At 44.3% G+C, this 20,450-nt stretch overlaps 2 protein-coding genes and 1 non-coding gene across 5 annotated transcripts; all 3 read right to left on the reverse strand.

Moving 5' to 3' along the window:
• Nucleotides 1-838: 838 nt before the first annotated feature.
• On the reverse strand, nucleotides 839-10,181 carry LOC121568711 (soluble calcium-activated nucleotidase 1-like). Of its 3 annotated transcripts, none has more exons than XM_045221577.1 (4): nucleotides 10,055-10,181; nucleotides 3,593-4,261; nucleotides 2,318-2,521; nucleotides 839-2,173 (listed from the first exon to the last, which is right to left on the reverse strand). In XM_045221577.1, exons 2-4 carry the CDS (start codon nucleotides 4,248-4,250, stop codon nucleotides 1,803-1,805), a joined length of 1,233 nt encoding a protein of 410 aa, XP_045077512.1. In that variant the 5' UTR covers nucleotides 4,251-4,261; nucleotides 10,055-10,181; the 3' UTR covers nucleotides 839-1,802. The 3 variants fall into 3 exon arrangements, with proteins under 3 accessions (XP_045077512.1, XP_041735043.1, XP_045077513.1); XM_041879109.1 differs by lacking the exon at nucleotides 10,055-10,181 and adding an exon at nucleotides 6,947-7,000; XM_045221578.1 differs by lacking the exon at nucleotides 10,055-10,181 and adding an exon at nucleotides 4,746-5,135.
• A 673-nt stretch (nucleotides 10,182-10,854) lies between these two features.
• On the reverse strand, nucleotides 10,855-19,732 carry LOC121568712 (synaptogyrin-2-like). Its single transcript, XM_041879110.1, has 4 exons — nucleotides 19,531-19,732; nucleotides 14,177-14,414; nucleotides 13,660-13,796; nucleotides 10,855-12,903 (listed from the first exon to the last, which is right to left on the reverse strand). Exons 1-4 carry the CDS (start codon nucleotides 19,627-19,629, stop codon nucleotides 12,688-12,690), a joined length of 690 nt encoding a protein of 229 aa, XP_041735044.1. The 5' UTR covers nucleotides 19,630-19,732; the 3' UTR covers nucleotides 10,855-12,687.
• On the reverse strand, nucleotides 18,097-18,173 carry trnaa-agc. The gene has a single exon. It is a non-coding gene; the product is annotated as a tRNA-Ala (tRNA).
• Nucleotides 19,733-20,450: the final 718 nt, after the last annotated feature.

A 20,450-nucleotide genomic window follows, 5' to 3' on the forward strand; every position in this document is an offset into this window, starting at 1 on the left:
CCTTTATTGGGGGTGTCTTGCTAATTGCCTATAATTTCCACCTGTTGTCTATTCCATTTGCACAACAGCATGTGACATTTATTGTCAATCAGTGTTGCTTCCTAAGTGGACAGTTTGATTTCACAGAAGTGTGATTGACTTGGAGTTACATTGTGTTGTTTAAGTGTTCCCTTTATTTTTTTGAGCAGTGTATTATATTCAGCACTGAGGACAATAGTTAATCTAGGATTTTCCAGAGGCATTTGACATTCTGATTCTTAAATGTCTTACCTCTTGGTGTCTAGTTGTGTGCGTCGTGGTTCTCACAGGGGTGAAAGTATTCGCTAATGTATTAAAAACGGCACTTTGCCGCTTAACAATTCCAATGACTGCAACTGGATTCTCTAAATGTAGTTTTTTTTACATCACACGGGGGCTGGTTGCAAAACGTGTTGATATTGTTTTAGTTTGAGCCCAATAGATAATACAATATTCTTTATATTTTTTTACATTAGGGTTAGGATTTAGGGTTAGCCATTGTTTTTCATGTCAAAGTTTGACGGGATTAGGCTTGAGCTAATCCTTGATCTCTCTTGGTTTAGTCAGTCTTTTATTATGTGTTCAATCAATATGCAGAATAAACAGCATTGAACAAATGACAAATGCTTTGTAAGCGCTCATCCATATTACATGATAATCAATAACACACATGCTGATCAATAACAAAGTATATTCATAGTACTCAACCTAAAAGTTGATGTGATAGTTATGCAATGCAGACAAATAGTAATCTTCTTTGAGGTTAATGTCTCTTGATTTTGTATGATTCCCAACCCCACCCAATAAAAGACTCAGGGTGTATCAAGATAGATTTTACTCAACAACCACCAGTAAAACATTTGTTATAATAGGACGAAGTGAGATTCGTCTTTTGTTCTATATTCCTTCAAAAAAACATACTTTCATAAAGGTCAGACCTTCAATGGATTCACGTAGGGCAGGTTTCTCTTTTTTTGCATTTTCATTGTTGGACATAAAAGACTAAAAACACCAGGAAATCAGCTCCAAGTGATTTTAATTTTGGAAATCTGTTCCCAAGTATTCCCACGCTAAATAGAGAGACACGTAATAGTATACAAATGTAATCAAGGTTTGAAATGATTATGTTTTAGTCAAATATATGTTTGTGATTCTTGCGGTCAATTTGCAGTCTACAAATGATTTGTAATTATGTTCTGGCCCCCCCGACCATCCGCTCAAGAACAAAATTGTCCCGCGGCTGAAACTAGTTGATGATCCCTGACGTAGGGTAAAGTGTTCTGAAGTATATGATTTAATGTAGTAAAAAGTAAGAAGAAACTGTGTTACAGGTAGAGGATGGCCATCAAGAGGACATCCTCAACTTGAGGACTTTGTTCAGGTAGCCTAGGCTACTCTCGGCTCCCATTTACTGAGCAGTTAGAACGTCTCAGCCCTGAAACCTTGAGTTGAGTTCATTAAGGCATGCAACAAAATTATTTATTTTAAACGTTTTGCAACAGAAAACGAAAAAAATACAGTTTCATTTTGGACAAGTCCAGGTAGCCCCTCCCTGTTTCAGTCCGTTTTCCTACATTTGATGCCTAATGAACACGACCCTGCTCATCCTCAGGTCATACCAAAATGGCTTCTGATTCGTGATCGATCGATGGTCTGCGTGTCGTCTTCACAATCAATGAACAAGCAGCAAGTCAACTTTTGAGTGAATGGAATGTCAACAACTATGTTCCACATAGCTACTGTATGTCCTCGAAAGGCATTGGCTCAGTCTCCTCCTTGTTTTCCTAAATGAACTCCAGACCCTCATACTTCACGTCTCCTATCTTGGTTTCAGGTAACAGGATCTGGCCGTCCAGTGTGAATGCCATGATGTACGAGGCGATTTTCCCAGCGTCCTCCTCCGACTTGAGAGCCACGACGATCTGATCGTCCGTGTTCGGGACAAACTTGAAGGAGGAGAAGCCGTGCGTGGGGTTGTGCGGGCCCACCCGGTTCACGGTGACGTCCTCGAAGTCCGGCGAGCAGCTGAGGACGAGGTTGGTGGCGCGGCGCTCGTCGGCCGTCTCATCGTAGCGCTCTTTGCTAGCGCGGCGTGGGAGGAAGAACCAGCGCTGTAGGCTGTCGCTCCACGCGGCCGACTCGTGGATCAGGTAACCTGGGGACAGAATGTCATGAGAATCTGAATATCATAAAGAATGCTAATAGTTTGCATGGATAGCATAGCATATACAGTTAGAGTTAACACAGTTAGCATAGCTTTTGCAGTTAACGTTAGCATTTGCAACCCTGCAGCTCTCACCTGGAGGTTCGATCCCAGCTGCGGACCTCAGGAGGTTGTACTTGGGGACCCAGTTCTGGTGCTGCACGTCACCCCGATGGCCCACCACCTTTACCCACTCTGGGTTGTTGTTGACTACCTCCCCCGTGGTGGTGGTCCACTCTTTCCCCAGGCCACCCACGTACAAGTGCTCGTCCTTCACCGCTAGCCACTCGGCCTTGAACCCTGACAGAGGGAAACAGAGGGTCATGGGGACACACGTCAATATTTTATGATTCACTGAACTACTGTACAGACCTTTTGAATGCACTAAAGAGTAAAAAGTAGTTAAGAGAAATATACTCTCTCACTTGTGGCTCATTTGTGGCTTATAAAGGACACATACACTGAGTGAACAAAACATTAGGAACACCTGCTCATTCCATGACATAGACTGACCAGGTGAATCCAGGTGAAAGCTATGATCCCTTATTGATGTCACTTGTTAAATCCACTTCAATCAGTGTAGCTGAAGGAGAGGAGACATGTTAAAGAAGGATTTTTAAGCCTTGAGACATTTGAGACATGGATTGTGTATATGTGCCATTCAGAGGGTGAATGGGCAAGACAAAAGAATGAAGTGCCTTTGAATGGGGTATGGTAGTAGGTGCCACAGGTTTGTGTCAAGAACTGCAACGCTGCTGGGTTTTTCATGCTCAACAGTTTCCAGAGTGTATCAAGAATGGTCCACCACCCAAAGGACATCCAGCCAACTTGACACAACTGTGGGAAGCATTGGAGTCAACATTGGCCAGCATCCCTGTGGAACGCTTTTGACAACTTGTAGAGTCCATGCCCCAATGAATTGAGGCTGTTCTGAGGGCAAAAGAGGGTGCAATTCAATATCAGGAAGGTGTTCTTAATGTTTTGTACACTCAGTGTTTACAAATGAGAATGAGATCCAACAAATTCCATTGCCAAGGTCGTGGTCTACCCCAGATGAGGTTCTTCAACACACCCCTTAGAGTAACTAAGCAGATTAAGTTCCAAATCTGCCTGCCTGGTCTACACAGTGAGACACTCACACAATCCCAAATCGACCCCTAACCCCTACTCCATATTCACTTATGGAGATCTGAGAGGATTAAATAGGTGTAAGCAATATGGTGAAAATTCCATCTACCCTATCAGAAGCAAGGTGAAGCAATTACCATATAGCTTATACCTATTCAAGCCTCTCAGATCTAAAGGAGTGCCTAAGAAGAATGGGTTAGGGGTCGATTCAGCACTTGAATTTGGCCCATCTGCCTCACTGACCTTTGGAGACGGAGCCGTCCCCGTCGGGGAGGATGACCCAGGGCACAGCCTTGCTGCCGTCGATGTGGTAGACCACGCCCGTTCGGTCGTCCACGCTGTACAGCTTCCCGTTGAACACCACCAGCTCTGACAGCTCCATGCCCCGGCCCTTCTCCGCCAGGTGGCTCTCCAGCAGCACCCTCTCCGCGTCCCATTCCACGGCCACCTTGTTGCCGCTCTCTGACACCAGCAGGTGGCCCCGGCGCATGTAGCTGAACCACGTCAGCTTCTTGTCGCTGCGAGAGTCCGTGTCCAGGTCGGCAATCACCCCTATGCGGTAGCGCGTTCCCTGCGCCGTCCGCTCGGGGGTGCTGAGCGGGTAAGTGTCATTGTAGCGGTCGGCCACCTCGCTCACAGCCATCCCCATGTGGCCGGACTTCCAGTTGCGGGAGCTGGGGGCCTGGGAGTGGGAGCCTCGGTTCAGGTGCATGTAGAGGAGGACCAGGGCCAGGGACAGGGCCAGGGCCAGGGCTACGATGGCCCTCAAATTTAGGCGGAATCTGGAGTCCGTGGTGTTGGTCATGGAGGCCAACATGGGAAGTCCTCCGACTGAGATGCGCAGGGGGTTCATAGACGGATCATTCTGGTCCAGTTGGGTGTAGCCTGGGGAAACAGGCATGGGGGAGGGACCTGAAAGGTTAGAGAGAGGAGAATGGAGGGGTCAGAGGTCTGATTTTTGAGGGAGTTGTGCTCCTCAGCACCGGGAGAATCGCAATTGCATTTCCTTGATTCCTCATGTCCTCTCTCCTCGCCACCCACTCACCTCACTTCACATACACTAGTATTGTAGTTATGACTTAGGACTAGATCCTTTAGACAATCAGTGTTGCAGTGTCTCATGACTCTAAATCATCATGCTTATCACAGTGCCATTTTGAGTGACATATAGCAGCTTTAGAATCTGACGGCACTATGTCAACCCCACAACCGTTGAATACCTCCTTGAAGACGCCACATGGATTAGGTGTTTTGATTGAACATTTATGTTAAGTCTTTCACAAGAGACTACTGTAATATCATTTCCATCAGTGAAACACCAAATCAGAGCATAGACATTCATAAAAAATATATTATGTGTGAGATTTCACACCAGACAACAGTATACAATACACACCAGCTTCATTCAGATCCAGCTTGCCTGTAAATAATCTCTGCTCACATGTTCAGCCAACGACGTCCTTCTTCAAGCCTAACCTCTTTCCATATATCAGACCACTGAAACAACACTAGCTTTCAGATCCTGAAGAGAATGTCTATGTACAACCAATGAGCATCCCACAGATCAGCTCTGCTGTGAAGGAGGAAGAAGTGGTAGCTACAGGTGAGACCAATAGAAGCTGGCCACAGGTGTGCAGGCAGTGTGTGTCGACGTGGAGCCTGGGAGTGGCCCATTCAGGGACATAAAATGGGACAATATGTGGTGGTGAACAGGTAAAGCAGGAAAGGTAGCAAGTAGGCACCCGGAAACCACCCCACAACCTTGCCACTCAAAACCACACTCAGTCAGATGAGGGTGTTCAAAAACTAACCTACTTTTAGAATAATTTGTCCAACAATCGGTCAACAGGTAGAGTAGAATCTTTATTATCCCAGAGGGGCCTAATCTTAGTAGCAAATCTCATGTGTGTTTACCAGATACTCAATCAACATCACTCATGAGAGAGATAGCCAACAGGCGACAGAATAAGGCAATGCAATCCTGCCTACGTTTTGGTATATCTAAATAAGAAACTGATTGCCCCAGCATTATCGGTGGCTTTTGTTGATAGTATCTGGCTCCATGCATCTGAAAAAATTAATTCTACACTCAATGTAGCCTAAATCTTGCCTGACGGCTCAAACTGAATTATTCCGCTGCTCTGTTCGCTATATATTCTTCAGTCTGAGACTGGCATCGTTTACGTCGTTTGTGGTGACGTCAAAATGAGGGGTGTTGAACAAAACAAAGTAATCCGCCATTGGATCATCTCTAACCAATCAGAGTAGCAAAGCCAATGACGAATTTTCAAACCTCTGCTTTACTCACGAGTGTTCTGACTCTGGCCCAACTCATTGGTTTCTGGGACCAATCAGAACTGTTAGAATGTTTTTAGTTCTGTCCTTGTCTATTAATGTTCTGTATTATTTCATGTTCTGTGTGGACCCCAGGAAGAGTAGCTGCTGCTTTTGCAACAGCTAATGGGGATCCTAATAAAATACCAATACCAAAATACCATTCTAGAAATCGTCATGGGAGGTACTCAGATCTAGACTCATTGCGGAGAAGAAACAAATGTCTGTGGGCGTGGCGTAGCATTTGCCCGGAGTAAGGAGTTTGAGTAGCCACGCAAGCCTAAATGTTAACTGAAAAATCTCAAATGTGAATCGGGGTGAAAGGCAGCATCGGCATCGAATGAAACATCTATTTTAAACGCGCTCTCAGAAATGTGCGCCTAAAAATATTTTATTTGTGACCTCGGTTCCAGGAGCGACGCATCCTGTGACCAGGGCATCATTTCTCTAAAGCCAGCAGCAGCAGCCCCTCTTCTGCTCAAAGGCTCTTTCATACCAGGGCTGTAACCAGGGCCCCCGGCCACACAGAACTCCATTATGACACCCTGAGGCCCTCTGCTCTGTGGCAGACTGTCCTCTCTGGCATGCTAGTCTAACACACATACACACAGGCATGCACACAGCAGCTGGTTGAAACTAAATCACCAGAAAACAGATTGTTGTTTGTGCACCCACACTAAGAAGTGCCTGAGGTCCGAGCATGTAGGTTCACAAACACACGGCATCCATTACAGGGTAAGGTATCTGTGATGGATGGAATCCCAACTAGAGACTACAGAGACATCACACACTATAGAACATATTTCCAACATGTCTCTCCTCTAGCCTGGTCCCAGATCTGTTCAATAGAACATATTTCCAACATGTCTCTCCTCTAGCATGGTCCCAGATCTGTTCAATAGAACATATTTCCAACATGTCTCTCCTCTAGCCTGGTCCCAGATCTGTTCATTAGAACATATGTCCAACATGTCTCTCCTCTAGCCTGGTCCCAGATCTGTTCAATAGAACATATCTCCAACATGTCTCTCCTCTAGCCTGGTCCCAGATCTGTTCGGGCTCTATAGCAAACTCCTATGACCGTTGTCATGCCATACATAGGAGTAGGTGAAGTATAGGAAAGACAGCACAAACTGATCTGGGACCAAGCTACCTCTTCTCCATATAGCACCTCACAACAAACTCCTCAAATCACAGAGTCACAGGGCCGTGCAGGATCTGCCGTCACTGAAACAAACAAGAGCTGTGGTGGTATGGAGTTACCCTTTCTCCTCCTCCGTCCTGAACGCTGGACGACTGTCATCTCAATTCCACATCCACGCCTCGTTCCATACTGTCAGTTCTGTAACCTCTAGTCTGGCCTCGTTCCATACTGTATGTTCTGTAGACTCTAGTCTGGCCTCGTTCCATACTGTATGTTCTGTAGCCTCTAGTCTGGCCTCGTTCCATACTGTCAGTTCTGTAGCCTCTAGTCTGGCCTCGTTCCATACTGTATGTTCTGTAGGCTCTAGTCTGGCCTCGTTCCATACTGTATGTTCTGTAGCCTCTAGTCTGGCCTCGTTCCATACTGTATGTTCTGTAGCCTCTAGTCTGGCCTCGTTCCATACTGTCAGTTCTGTAGACTCTAGTCTGGCCTCGTTCCATACTGTATGTTCTGTAGCATCTAGTCTGGCCTCATTCCATACTGTATGTTCTGTAGCCTCTAGTCTGGCCTCGTTCCATACTGTATGTTCTGTAGCCTCTAGTCTGGCCTCGTTCCATACTGTCAGTTCTGTAGCCTCTAGTCTGGCCTCGTTCCATACTGTATGTTCTGCTGACAACGTTTCTATAATTCAACATGACAACGAATGATAGGCTAAAGAGTTGGCTACAGAACATACAGTATGGAACGAGGCCAGACTGACATCATTCTCTATAAGGATATAGCAAGCATTTCTGAAACTGTCTGTTTGAGATACAAGTTTGAGGTGGGTTTTTTAAAGGTATTTTTCTTCAATTTATGCTTTGGCCACAAATACGAGTATAGGATGAGTCAACAACATTATTTGGGTATGAGGTAACAGAATATGAACTTTTAAAAGTGAGATTTTCAAATAAATATGAATTTGAGAATTTCACCCATCTCAGGATAAAGCAATGGAGAAAGTTAGTTACACACAGATATCGGTTCTAATTGTAAACCACTCAGTCTCTTAGCAGATTTTCAAAGAAAGGCAACGTGCATAAACGGTCTTCAACAGCCATATAATGGACTTTCGAGCAACAAAGTCCATTAGGTTATATGCCATTAAAGGACACAGGTGTGTCAAGACCATAAATGGTTGACTGTGACTGCTGTAGGGCAGGGGTTGCAGAATGAGCATAGCCTAACTGTTTTCTGGCTTTCAACTGAGCATACCATGTGATGGTACCTGCTGGTAGCAAATTCAGGGGTAGCCCTGACCAGGACTCGAACTCTGGTCCAGCTACTCAACAATTTAGCTGTTAGGCCTAGAGATCCGAACCTCTTGACGAGGTCGCTAGGTCATTAACCTAGGGTAGCAACATTGGTACATTGTGGGAGGCATCCCGTCTGTCTAGAGACTACTAGGTGATTGGTTAAGGTCACTACAATAGGTAGGCCTAGTTGTTTCAAGTTCTTTTTGATTGCCATAGTTTATGCATTTACATTGTTTTGAATTCATTCTGCTGTGGATAAATGGTGTATGACAATATTCACATTTAAGCATTCACTAATCAAAGTAAGTCTATATCTTCCTACTGATGTATCACCTGGTCTTTTGCATTCCTGCATTTATAAATGACAAGACACTGTTTTTACCTACAGTGCTGTGATCATGTGGTTGGTTTATAATGGGTTTTACAACAGTGTTGGACTGGCAGACTTCTACTGGTATTGCACCTGTATGATAACGTCCCCTACAGTGAGCACTGAGCAACGCTGGTGGACGACAGATACACTACATGGCCAAAAGTATGGACACCTGCTCGTCCAACATCTCATTCCAAAGTCATGTGCATTAATAAGGAGTTGGTCACCCCTTTGCTGCTATAACAGCCTCCACTCTTCTGGGAAGGCTTTCCACTAGATGTTGGAACATTGCTGCAGGGACTTGCTTCCATTCAGCCACAGGAGCATTAGTGAGGGTCGGGCACTGATGTTGGGCAATTAGGCCTGGCTCGCAGTCGGCGTCCAATTCATCCCAAAGGTGTTCAATGGGGTTAAGGTCAGAGCTCTGTGCAGGCTAGTCAAGTTCTTCCACACCGATCTCAACAAAGCATTTCTGTATGGACCTCGCTTTGTGCACAAGGGCATTGTCATGCTGAAACAGGAAAGGGCTTTCCCCAAACTGTTGCCACGAAGTTGGAAGCACAGAATTGTCTAGAATGTCATTGTATGCTGTAGCACTAAGATTTCCCTTCACTGGAACTACGGGGCCTAGCCCGAACCATGAAAAACAGCCCTAGACCATTATTCCTCCTCCACCAAACTGGCACTATGCATTGGGGCATTACTGTTCTCCTGGCATCTGCCAAACCCAGATTCGTCCATCGGACTGCCAGATGGTGAAGCGTGATTAATCACTCCAGAGAACATGTTTCCACTGCTCCAGAGTCCAATGGCGGCGAGCTTTACACCACTCCAGCCGATGCTTGGCAATGTGCATGGTGATCTTAGGCTTGTGTGACACTGTTCAGCCATGGAAACCCATTCCATGAAGCTCCCGACAAGCATTTCTTGTGCTGACATTGCTTCCAGAGGCAGTTTGGAACTTGGTAGGGAGTGGAGTGTTGCAACCACATGCTATGTGCTTCAGCACTCGGCAGTCCCCCTACCACTTCGCAGCGGAGCCATGCTCCTAGATGTTTCCACTTCACAATAACAGCACTTACAGGGGCAGCTCTAGTAGGGCAGAAATTTGACAATTGACTTGTTGGAAAGGTGGCATCCTATGACGGTGCCACGTTGAAAGTCACTGAGCTCTCCAGTAAGGCCAATCTACTGCCAATGTTTGTCTATGGAGATTGCATGGCGGTGTGCTCGATTTTATATAGCAATGTCAGCAACGGGTGTGGCTGTAATAGCCACACCTGTCAGCAACGGGTGTGGCTGTGATAGCCGAATCCACTAATTTGAAGGGGTGTCCACATACCTTTGTATATATACTGCATTTTAAAACACATGTCAACTCGAGCCTCCATCACCGCACTACCGACAGATTAGTGAGTAGGCCTAATTCGAACACGAAAAAGGGAAGTACATGTGACAACATATGAGCGCTCCTGCTTAACTAGGATATGCTCTAGAATTGTCGGATAATATTGAATAAAGGCTACACGAAGCTTCATGAATGTTAGAACGATACTCACTACAAGTGATATGTCGCCAAATGATAGTCCGATAATGGTTTGATAAGCCACAACACAGCTTCGTTTAAATCTAGACTACAGTGTTTAGTCTCCATCGTTCGCATCATCAGGGAAACCATGGGCTACTTCCTTGTTCAGTGACACTATAAAATAAGTCCCGCCCAGTCAGCGAAAACTACCTAGCCTACGAATTGAAACGCATTCAGGATTACTATGCGCTGCTTGCGTAAACTGTGGATGAAAGTGTTACAATGTTGCAGTTGTTTGCAACATTGTGACTTTCATTGCAATGCAGGTGCAACAGAACATCTAAAACCATTGGCCGTGTTTGAGAGGATCAAAAATCTTATTGTAACTGGGTAAATTAAGACTGACTGATGAGTAGTTATTTATGATTCAAGGTTTTTGTAGATCAGTCAGTCGGTAGTCGCCTGCAATGTCGAAGAAGCTCATGTCCATGATTGCAGTGACGGTGCAAGACTACAAATGCTACTCACTGTATGTTAGTAGTGAAAGGTTCCTGGCATTGACAAACATAGAAAAATTAACAAGAGTCATGGGATGTTTACGTTGCACAATGTCTGTGTTTTCAGTAAGCTCAGCGTCCAATGTGAAACATAATAACTAGAGGTGACACACAGGGCCCACCCAGAGAGAACACAAATAGCCTTACTAGTTCTAGTAGTAAACCTTATTTATATACTTTTCACCAGCTCCTTTACTCTTCCTCCTTAGCGGCTGCTCAAATATTTGCCTTTGGAATACACCCTTTTGAAAAAAATACAAATACATGGACAGTCTGCAAACGGGAAAAGTCTTTATTTGGCAAAGGTGTGGTAGGTTTTTATATAAGGCACTTTGTGCAAGAGACTGCAAAGCCTCTCAGTACAATCTTGAAACCCAAGACAGAGAGCATAATAAGTGGTGAGAACACTTCATCAGAGAGGGCGTGAATAAATTAGCTTGTACCATATATGTCGTTTTTGATGAAGGTTCTTAGTCTGGTATGGAAGTGATTGTCATGTCCAGGAGGATTAAAAGGCATAGGAGGTCATTTACAAAACAATTTTCAATCGAATACCATCACAATGCTGCCTGAGGAAGACTAGTAGTCAAAACACGTTGCAGTTGTGCGTCCTAATGTAGTATGCTGACTGCTCCCATATGTATTATTTTGTAAATATATTCTGTTAATAGTTTATTGCAACGTACTGGCCACCTACTCGTCTTCTTTGAATGGAATACCATTACAATTCAATATACTGTATATATTACCTATTAGATGGTATTTTGTTAAACTCATCTATGAGAATTCTGATATGAGTTTGTCCGAAAAGGTGTGTGCCGGGGAAAAGAACACTCCAGAACTGAATAAAACCTTTCCAAGGCACGTCCGGGAATAGATGAAGTTTGGAGGCAAACAAGTTGAGGAGAGGGCCTTCCTGATACTAAACAACACACACCCTCGTTTACCAAATATATTACACACTTGTTTGAAACTACAATAAAACATTTTTTTTTGAAAAAGGGTTAACATGACCTGGGAGCAGGGAAATTACATTAAAATGACAAAAATACATAACACATTTGCTATCCAATGCACACAAGAAAAACTTTACGGCTGGTTTCCCGGACCAAGATTAATAAACCTATTCCTGGACGAAAATCTACTTTTAATGGAGATTTTCCATTAAGCGTAAGTCCAGGAGTAGACTTAAACTGGGCGCGGAAAATTGGCCCTAGTGAGTTTAGTGGTTGTTTTTAAAGCACTGATATACAGTAGTTGTTAAGGGTAGCATTTTTCAGACAATGCACCCATTATTGGGATAAACAAAGTATGGGTTTGCAGAGAAAATAAACAGAAACAGTACGCATTTGTCAATAATTTAGCAATACACTTGATTTCTAAATATATGGCAATTAGTTCTGATATCCTGGGCTGGCTATAACTTTGAACTACATTGAAATTCTCAAAAGGTATTTGTATATGCACTATACCATATAACTGTATTAGGCAGCATAGAAAAATAACTTTTTGTGTCCATAGCATAGCATAGCCTCATTATTTGCAATCCAAAGCAACGTTCCCAGCCCCAGCGACATATGTTTTAGTGTTTTGATCTGAACTTCAGTGTCCACATGACTGCATTACATATGTTTCAAGACAAACAGTACAGAGAAGAACAGAAACATAACATATGACAGTTACCTCAAGTGAATCTCATATTTTTCCATGGCATTCTAGGTTTTACCCTAGTAACAGTTTTCCTTAGATTCTACCTGAAGCTCAGCTCAGGCACTCTAGTTGTATGTATAAAAATGCAGCAAAATATCCATTCACAACCTAAACTACAATATGAATACCAATTTAAATCATGTCAACACACCCTTCATTATGCAAGCGCAACACCAGCTATGACTTAAACAGTTAGGTAAAGGAGGGGACCAGTGGAGTGCAGAGATCAGTCCACATAGCTGAGGCACCATAGCCTGGTCCCAGATCTTTTTGTGTTTGGTATGACAATGACTATAGGAGTTGGCAAGACAGCATAAACAGATCTGGAACCAGGCTACAGGCACCAATGGCAACTTAAAAACATCCTCCCCCCAAATCTGGTCAATGGCTCAGTCCCTCAGTAAGACGGGGGCTGGTATGGTGCTGGATGCTCTTGGTTTTGGGGGGTGAAAGGGGACTGCTGGTAGCCCTCTGGCCCACTGGTGGGGTATGCGGGATAGGCGGAGGTGGCTGGGTAAGGGGTGCTGTAGTCATTGGCTGGGTCTGTGTAGCCCAGGTCAATGTCACTCACTCCTTGGCGGTATCTTGTATAAGCAAATGTAGTCAATAGAGCCTGTGAGAGAGGAAAGATTGGTAAATACGTTTTTTTAAATCCCATAACGTGTCACAAAGTGCTTATACAGAAACCCAGCCTAAAACCCCAAACAGCAAGCAATGCAGATGTAGAGCATTATGTGCATGTTACAATTACTGCCAGAGAGTGCTATGTGTAAGCTAAGTAGAATATTCTAGAATGCCTGGTGTGCTGCCGCATGCACACTTGATAGCTGGACAAGAGACAGAGTAATGAATCCTGACTGGCAGCCTCATCAGTGATTAGCCTCTCTCTGTAGTTATATGTGAATATGTGTCTGAAATGCTATGCTACAGTATCTAAGCTAGGTACAGTTCCAAATGTATAGCTGTATTATCACTGTTAATTTGTACATGTATTCTCCTTCCTTATAGAACCACAAAGATTACTTCTATGTTGTGTGTGTGTGTGTGTGTGTGTGGTGGTGACCAAGAGATAGTAAACCTCTGGATATGGACACATCTGCCTTGTTCTTGCCTGACAGCCTGTAGCGAGACACAACCCTAACAATCAGCATTAATTACTAGCAGGTTCACTGCCAACTGCTCAGACGAGCTCCAGCTAGCAGTTTCAAATAGAGAGAGACAGAGAGAGCAAAAGAGAGAGAGAGCAATAGAGAAAGAGAGGAGAGAAAGAGGGATATAGAGAGAGAGGAGAGAAAGAGGGATAGAGAGAGAGAGAGAGCAATAGAGAAAGAGAGGGGGGAGAGAGAAAGAGGGATAGAGAGCAGCTCACCCAAGTGACAATGGAGAAGAAGGAGAAGGCCACTACAGCTCGGGCGGCGTCGGCAGAGATCTCTACTGCTTTGGTGGTGTGAGACCACTGATTGGCCAGGACACAGAAGCAGATGAACCAGAACAACGTCCACACTCCTGACAGGAGACAGAGGAGGGAAAGTAAAGGTTATGTTAACACTTCCTACGAATACCCGCTTCATATTGCATTATAAGTGCATTTATAACGCCTTATGAGCAATGCGTAATGCATTACAATGCACAACACTATGAGTGTAGTTATAGATGTTTATAAGCAGTGCACCTTTAGTACCTATGTCGTTAAGTATAGTGAATTATGCATGGCATATAAGGCATAATAAACCTGTTTGTAATGCATTATTAGGAAGCTAGGCTATTCATAGGAAGTGTTGGCAAGATTATCGTTAAAAAATCTGACCAGAAGTGTCAGTTCTGGGTGCCAAACTACAGCCTTACAGATTTAGCATTGGAAGTATCACCAAAAAAATCCCCCTAACCGGAGAAGATCAAATCGCCAGTGACAATGTTCTTCCTCTCTTTAGCGTTGCTGATCTGAGGGAAGTAGGCGTCCAGAACGATGAAGATGACGCAGGCGAGAAAGGCCAAAATTCCGATACCCACTCCGAAGCCGCAGGCGCTATCATTCCCATTGAACATGCATTCGGCGTCAGGTTTGTTCGGAGGGTTGACATAGCCTTCTCCAGTGATCGTCGCAAACACCACTATGGAAAAGAGCTGAAAATACAAAAACATGTCTGTTAGAACACCTTGGGGTCCGTCACATAGGCCTATAATCTTATTATCATATAAGACACGTTGTACTAGGTGTAGCACAGTGTTAGTTAGAAAACCTGTAACCAATCACATGGTGAAATACAAAATTACAGTATGCCCTGGGGGAAAAAACATGAAAGGTAATGTCTGGAGGGATGGGTAACGGTAGAGGATAACTTCAGGGGGAGTGTGTTCGAGTTCAAGTTTTATTGTCACATGCACAAGTACAGTGAAATGTTTAACTTTCATCAAAAAATAATTTAATTTAATATGCCATTTAGCAGACGCTTTTATCCAAAGCGACTTACAGTCATGCGTGCATAAATTTTTTGTGTATGGGTGGTCCCGGGGATCGAACCCACTACCTTAGCGTTACAAGCGCCGTGCTCTACCAGCATCACTACAGACCCGGGTTCGATCCCAGCCTGTGTTGCAGCCGGCCGTGACCAGGAGACCCATGAGGAGGCGCATAATTGGCCCAGCGTCGTTGGGGTTAGGGGAGGGTTTGGCCGGCCGGGATGTCCTTGTCCCATCGCGCTCTAGCGACTCCTGTGGCGTGCTGGGCGAATGCACACTGACTTCGGTCGCCAGTTGTAAAGTGTTTCAAGGTGAATATAGGAGAAACGTGATCAGTTGTGCACTTATTATTATTTATTTTTTTAACTTGGATCATCATTGAAAAACGTGGGAGTAGTTTTGTGTGTGTGTGTGGTCCCCTAAGTGGCTGATATCTGGGGCTCTGGCCCAGGGGTTTACTGTCATGCACTCCACACCAACATGGCGGCTCTGCACAGGCTTTGACCTAACGCTTTATGAAGCCAACCTTTAGCGGATGTGGACAGCCTTATGAAGCCGACCTGTAGTGGATGTGGGCAGCATTATGAAGCCGACCTGTAGTGGATGTGGACAGCCTTATGAAGCCGACCTGTAGTGGATGTGGGCAGCATTATGAAGCCGACCTGTAGTGGATGTGGGCAGCATTATGAAGCCGACCTGTAGTGGATGTGGCCAGCCTTATGAAGCCAACCTGTAGTGGATGTGGACAGCATTGTGAAGCCGACCTGTAGTGGATGTGGACAGCATTGTGAAGCCGACCTGTAGTGGATGTGGACAGCGTTATGAAGCCGACCTGTAGTGGATGTGGACAGCATTATGTGGAACTTCCATCCTCTCAGGCCAGGGGCACAATGTATGAATTTATGGTTAGATCAGAATTACCGGCCTCCCGAATGGCGCAGCGGTCTAAGGCACTGCATCGCAGTGCTAGAGGCATCACTACAGACCCGGGTTCGATCCCAGCCTGTGTTGCAGCCGGCCGTGACCGGGAGACCCATGAGGAGGCGCATAATTGGCCCAGCGTCGTTGGGGTTAGGGGAGGGTTTGGCCGGCCGGGATGTCCTTGACCCATCGCGCTCTAGTGACTCCTGTGGCGTGCTGGGCGAATGCACACTGACTTCGGTCGCCAGTTGTAAAGTGTTTCCTCCGACACATTGGTGTGGCTTCCGGGTTAAGCGAGCAGTGTGACAAGAAGCAGTGCGGCTTGGCAGGTTCGTGTTTCAGAGGACGCGTGGCTCTCGACCTTCGCCTCTCCAGAGTCCGTACGGGAGTTGCAGCGATGGGACAAGACTGTAACTACCAATTGGATATCATGAAAAAGGGGTAACAAATATTTGGTTCAGAATCACCGTTATAATCATTGGCCAGTACGGAGAAAGCCACAAGTCCAAATCCCTATTTCCATCCATGGCTAATTTAGGAAAGGGATTATTTTAGCTAGCTAGCCACCGGAGGACAACGGCACAACGACTTGCAACAATTCAAGTTTTTTTTCTGTCAATTACTTTTGGTTAGTGTGAAGCCAAATCCAAACTGGCTTCCCTTGCGTGTGCCAGGACCATTCACAGTTGAGCTCAATGCTGATTGACTATTACTTTATTTTATTACCTTGCATTCAATGATATGGCCGGCAACAATGTACAGTGGGGGAAAAAAGTATTTAGTCAGCCACCAATTGTGCAAGTTCTCCCAATTAAAAAGATAAGAGAGGCCTGTAATTTTCATCATAGGTACACGTCAACTATGACTGACAAAATGAGAAAAAAAAATCCAGAAAATCACATTGTAGGATTTTTAATGAATTTATTTGCAAATTATGGTGGAAAATAAGTATTTGGTCAATAACAAAAGTTTCTCAATACTTTGTTATATACCCTTTGTTGGCAATGACACAGGTCAAACGTTTTCTGTAAGTCTTCACAAGGTTTTCACACACTGTTGCTGGTATTTTGACCCATTCCTCCATGCAGATCTCCTCTAGAGCAGTGATGTTTTGGGGCTGTCGCTGGGCAACAGACTTTCAACTCCCTCCAAAGATTTTCTATGGGGTTGAGATCTGGAGACTGGCTAGGCCACTCCAGGACCTTGAAATGCTTCTTATGAAGCCACTCCTTCGTTGCCCGGGTGGTGTGTTTGGGATCATTGTCATGCTGAAAGACCCAGCCATGTTTCATCTTCAATGCCCTTGCTGATGGAAGGAGGTTTTCACTCAAAATCTCACGATACATGGCCCCATTCATTCTTTCCTTTACACGGATCAGTCGTCCTGGTCCCTTTGCAGAATAACAGCCCCAAAGCATGATGTTTCCACCCCGATGCTTTACAGTAGGTATGGTGTTCTTTGGATGCAACTCAACATTCTTTGTCCTCCAAACACGACGAGTTGAGTTTTTACCAAAAAGTTCTATTTTGGTTTCATCTGACCATATGACATTCTCCCAATCCTCTTCTGGATCATCCAAATGCACTCTAGCAAACTTCAGACGGGCCTGGACATGTACTGGCTTAAGCAGGGGGACACGTCTGGCACTACAGGATTTGAGTCCCTGGTGGCGTAGTGTGTTACTGATGGTAGGCTTTGTTACTTTGGTCCCAGCTCTCTGCAGGTCATTCACTAGGTCCCCCGTGTGGTTCTGGGATTTTTGCTCACCGTTCTTGTGATCATTTTGACCCCACGGGGTGAGATCTTGCGTGGAGCCCCAGATCGAGGGAGATTATCAGTGGTCTTGTATGTCTTCCATTTCCTAATAATTGCTCCCACAGTTGATTTCTTTAAACCAAGCTGCTTACCTATTGCAGATTCAGTCTTCCCAGCCTGGTGCAGGTCTACAATTTTGTTTCTGGTGTCCTTTGACAGCTCTTTGGTCTTGGCCATAGTGGAGTTTGGAGTGTGACTGTTTGAGGTTGTGGACAGGTGTCTTTTATACTGATAACACGTTCAAACAGGTGCCATTAATACAGGTAACGAGTGGAGGACAGAGGAGCATCTTAAAGAAGAAGTTACAGGTCTGTGAGAGCCAGAAATCTTGCTTGTTTGTAGGTGACCAAATACTTATTTTCCACCATAATTTGCAAATAAATTCATTAAAAATCCTACAATGTGATTTTCTGGATTTTTTTCTCTCAATTTGTCTGTCATAGTTGACGTGTACCTATGATGAAAATTACAGGCCTCTCTCATCTTTTTAAGTGGGAGAACTTGCACAATTGGTGGCTGACTAAATACTTTTTTCCCCCACTGTAATACTCTTTTTGACCAGACAGCATCATATAGATGGCCTACATTTTAGTCATTAATTTTTCACACTGGCGCCCCGTGGGAATTGAACCCACAACCCTGGCGTTGCTAACGCCATGCTCTACCAACTGAGCTACATCCCTGCCGGCCATTCCCTCCCCATACCCTGGACGACACTGGGCCAATTGTGCGCCGCCCCATGGGTCTCCCGGTCGCGGCCGGCTACGACAAAGCCTGGATTCGAACCAGGATCTCTAGTGGCACAATTTTCATTCAATTCGTAAGCGCCTTAGACCACTGTGCCACTCGGGAGGATGCTTTCTCTGGTGAGATACATTTAGCCACTTACGAATTGAATGAAAATTGTGAGAGAGACGAAAGATAAATTATTTTCTTTGTTTCTTGGTCAATTTTTTGGGGAAGCCTGGCTTCCCTTAGCATCCATGAATACATGCCACTGTTGGACAGCTTACGACATGGGTGTCTCATGTGTAGCTTGAAATCCAGACCTGTTTTGTGCTGCTGTGTCATGTTTGGCATATGGCACAGAGTATTGGAATGTTAGCAGAAACAAACAGATCTCATGGGTGCCCTAGACCAACATCAAAAACAGATAGTATTGTATACTTTTCTATAACAGGGGTTGACATTAAGGGTTGGCCTATTGCCTGGGCAAGTGAACTGAGCAGTAGCATTTGCGTTGAGACAGCTCGCGGTTGCCCCAAAGGGTTTTTAAGTGAAAACACCCAAACTGGGGTTCCATGACCTGTATCCCATGATGATTTCCGATGGGAATCCAAATGGGACTTTTCCATACGGGCTTCATCTTAGCTAGCTCAGTGCATCCAATAGCCATCTCCTCTTGACATCGAACTGTATTGCAACATCAATTAATATGTTTTCCCCATTGAACTAAACACATTGTCTGTCTTATAATAATATAGCTAATTGCATACAAACAAATTGTCATCACAGCTATCCTTGCAAAACTGTTACAGGTGTAAGGAAGTTCATGGGATGACCGTCGTGTGGTGGATCTGTCAGACTGACAGTTGATCAGATAGTAGTTTAACGAACTTCTTCCACGTCATGGCTGCGAGCTAACGTTACAGCAGCAAACTACTGACATATGTAACTCAAAAATTGGCCTTTGGCAGGTTTACAACTAACATCATCAACAGGTGGCAAAACGCTTAGTTTGGTTGACACAGCTAATCTGGTCACGAGGAAATGTTCCCTGCTAGAACACAGCTGGAAAGCCTGCTAGTTAGCTAGCATTAGCCAAGTGTCATTCGCAACTTTTCCACAACTGCTACAACATCACAAACTAGAAAATAAGTCAACAACTCTTGCAGATGTTTTGCCTTCTTGCCTTGACGCGCAAAGCTTTTCCATAAAAATACAATACAATTGTGATGTGTACTGTAGTTAATCAGACAGCTAGCTATGGTTGCTAGTTAGACAGTTAGCACGCTGGCTTTCAACCTAGCGGAAATCACTCACCCAGCTCAAGATGCGGACTATGGTTTGAGGTTGTTTAATAAAGCTCATAAAATCGAAGGCACCTCCAGACAGCGAGGCCCCATAAGCACCAGATTCCATTTTATATGTTTTTTTATACCGATGAATATGTCCCAACTTCACCGAGAAAAGTACTATGCGCAGGTCTCACTTATGAAGTTGCAGTTCTTTGGTTTTGTTTTCACTGTCATTTCCTGAAAAGTTAAAGAACCGCCCCGACCATGACCACGTAATCTCTACGAAAACGTTTTCATTGGATTTATAATTGCTTCAAATAAATAGGCATACTGCTACTCTCACTGTGGCCTTTTGTTCGTAGTCTTCAATATTGCCACCTTATCACACATTTTCAAAAGGTTTGTACAACATAAATAGCTAATATTCTCTCTCTCTCTGTGTCTGTGTCCCCACAATCGCTTGTATCTTAAAAAAAAACCTTGTTATCACCTATTCGTTTTCACATACTTTAAAAAAGAACCTGTAGGTTTATGTAGCCCACTGGTTGACATCATTGGGTTGTTCCTGTTTTACCTGCAAAAAAAATTGTGGAAGAGAGCAAGATAAACAATAATTCTGTCTATTGTGTATAAATATGTCATTAATCTTTATTGTCAAGGCTATTGTTCATCATTAAGACAGTGTTTGCAAAGATACACCCAGTGGTTTAAAGTACTTAAGTAAAAATACTTTAAAGTACTACTTAAGTAGTTTTTTGGGGTATCTGTACTTTACTTTTCTATTTATATTTTTGACAACTTTTACTTTTACTTCACTACATTCCTAAAGAAAATAATGTACTTTTTACTCCATACGTTTTCCCTGACACCCAAAAGTAGGATATGGCTTTTGATTGGGACACAGCCTGTGTATTGTGCTTTGGACATGAAAACATTGCATATTCA

The sequence above is a fragment of the Coregonus clupeaformis genome, chromosome 7 (assembly GCF_020615455.1).
Source record: "Coregonus clupeaformis isolate EN_2021a chromosome 7, ASM2061545v1, whole genome shotgun sequence".
Classification (NCBI taxonomy): domain Eukaryota; kingdom Metazoa; phylum Chordata; class Actinopteri; order Salmoniformes; family Salmonidae; genus Coregonus; species Coregonus clupeaformis.

What these genes read in the sequence shown, in the direction of transcription:
- LOC121568711 (XM_041879109.1), bottom strand. Translation starts at nt 6,986, where the DNA reads ATGACAGTCGTCCAGCGTTCAGGACGGAGGAGGAGAAAGG. An exon ending in GGACGGCTCCGTCTCCAAAG is followed by an intron (nt 2,522 to 3,592) that starts GTCAGTGAGGCA and finishes TCCCTCTGTCAG; the next exon opens with GGTTCAAGGCCGAGTGGCTA. An exon ending in AGCTGGGATCGAACCTCCAG is followed by an intron (nt 2,174 to 2,317) that starts GTGAGAGCTGCA and finishes TTCTGTCCCCAG; the next exon opens with GTTACCTGATCCACGAGTCG.
- LOC121568712 (XM_041879110.1), bottom strand. Translation starts at nt 19,629, where the DNA reads ATGGAATCTGGTGCTTATGGGGCCTCGCTGTCTGGAGGTGCCTTCGAT. An exon ending in TAGTCCGCATCTTGAGCTGG is followed by an intron (nt 14,415 to 19,530) that starts GTGAGTGATTTC and finishes TTGTATTTTCAG; the next exon opens with CTCTTTTCCATAGTGGTGTT. An exon ending in TCTTCTCCATTGTCACTTGG is followed by an intron (nt 12,904 to 13,659) that starts GTGAGCTGCTCT and finishes CCTCTCTCACAG; the next exon opens with GCTCTATTGACTACATTTGC.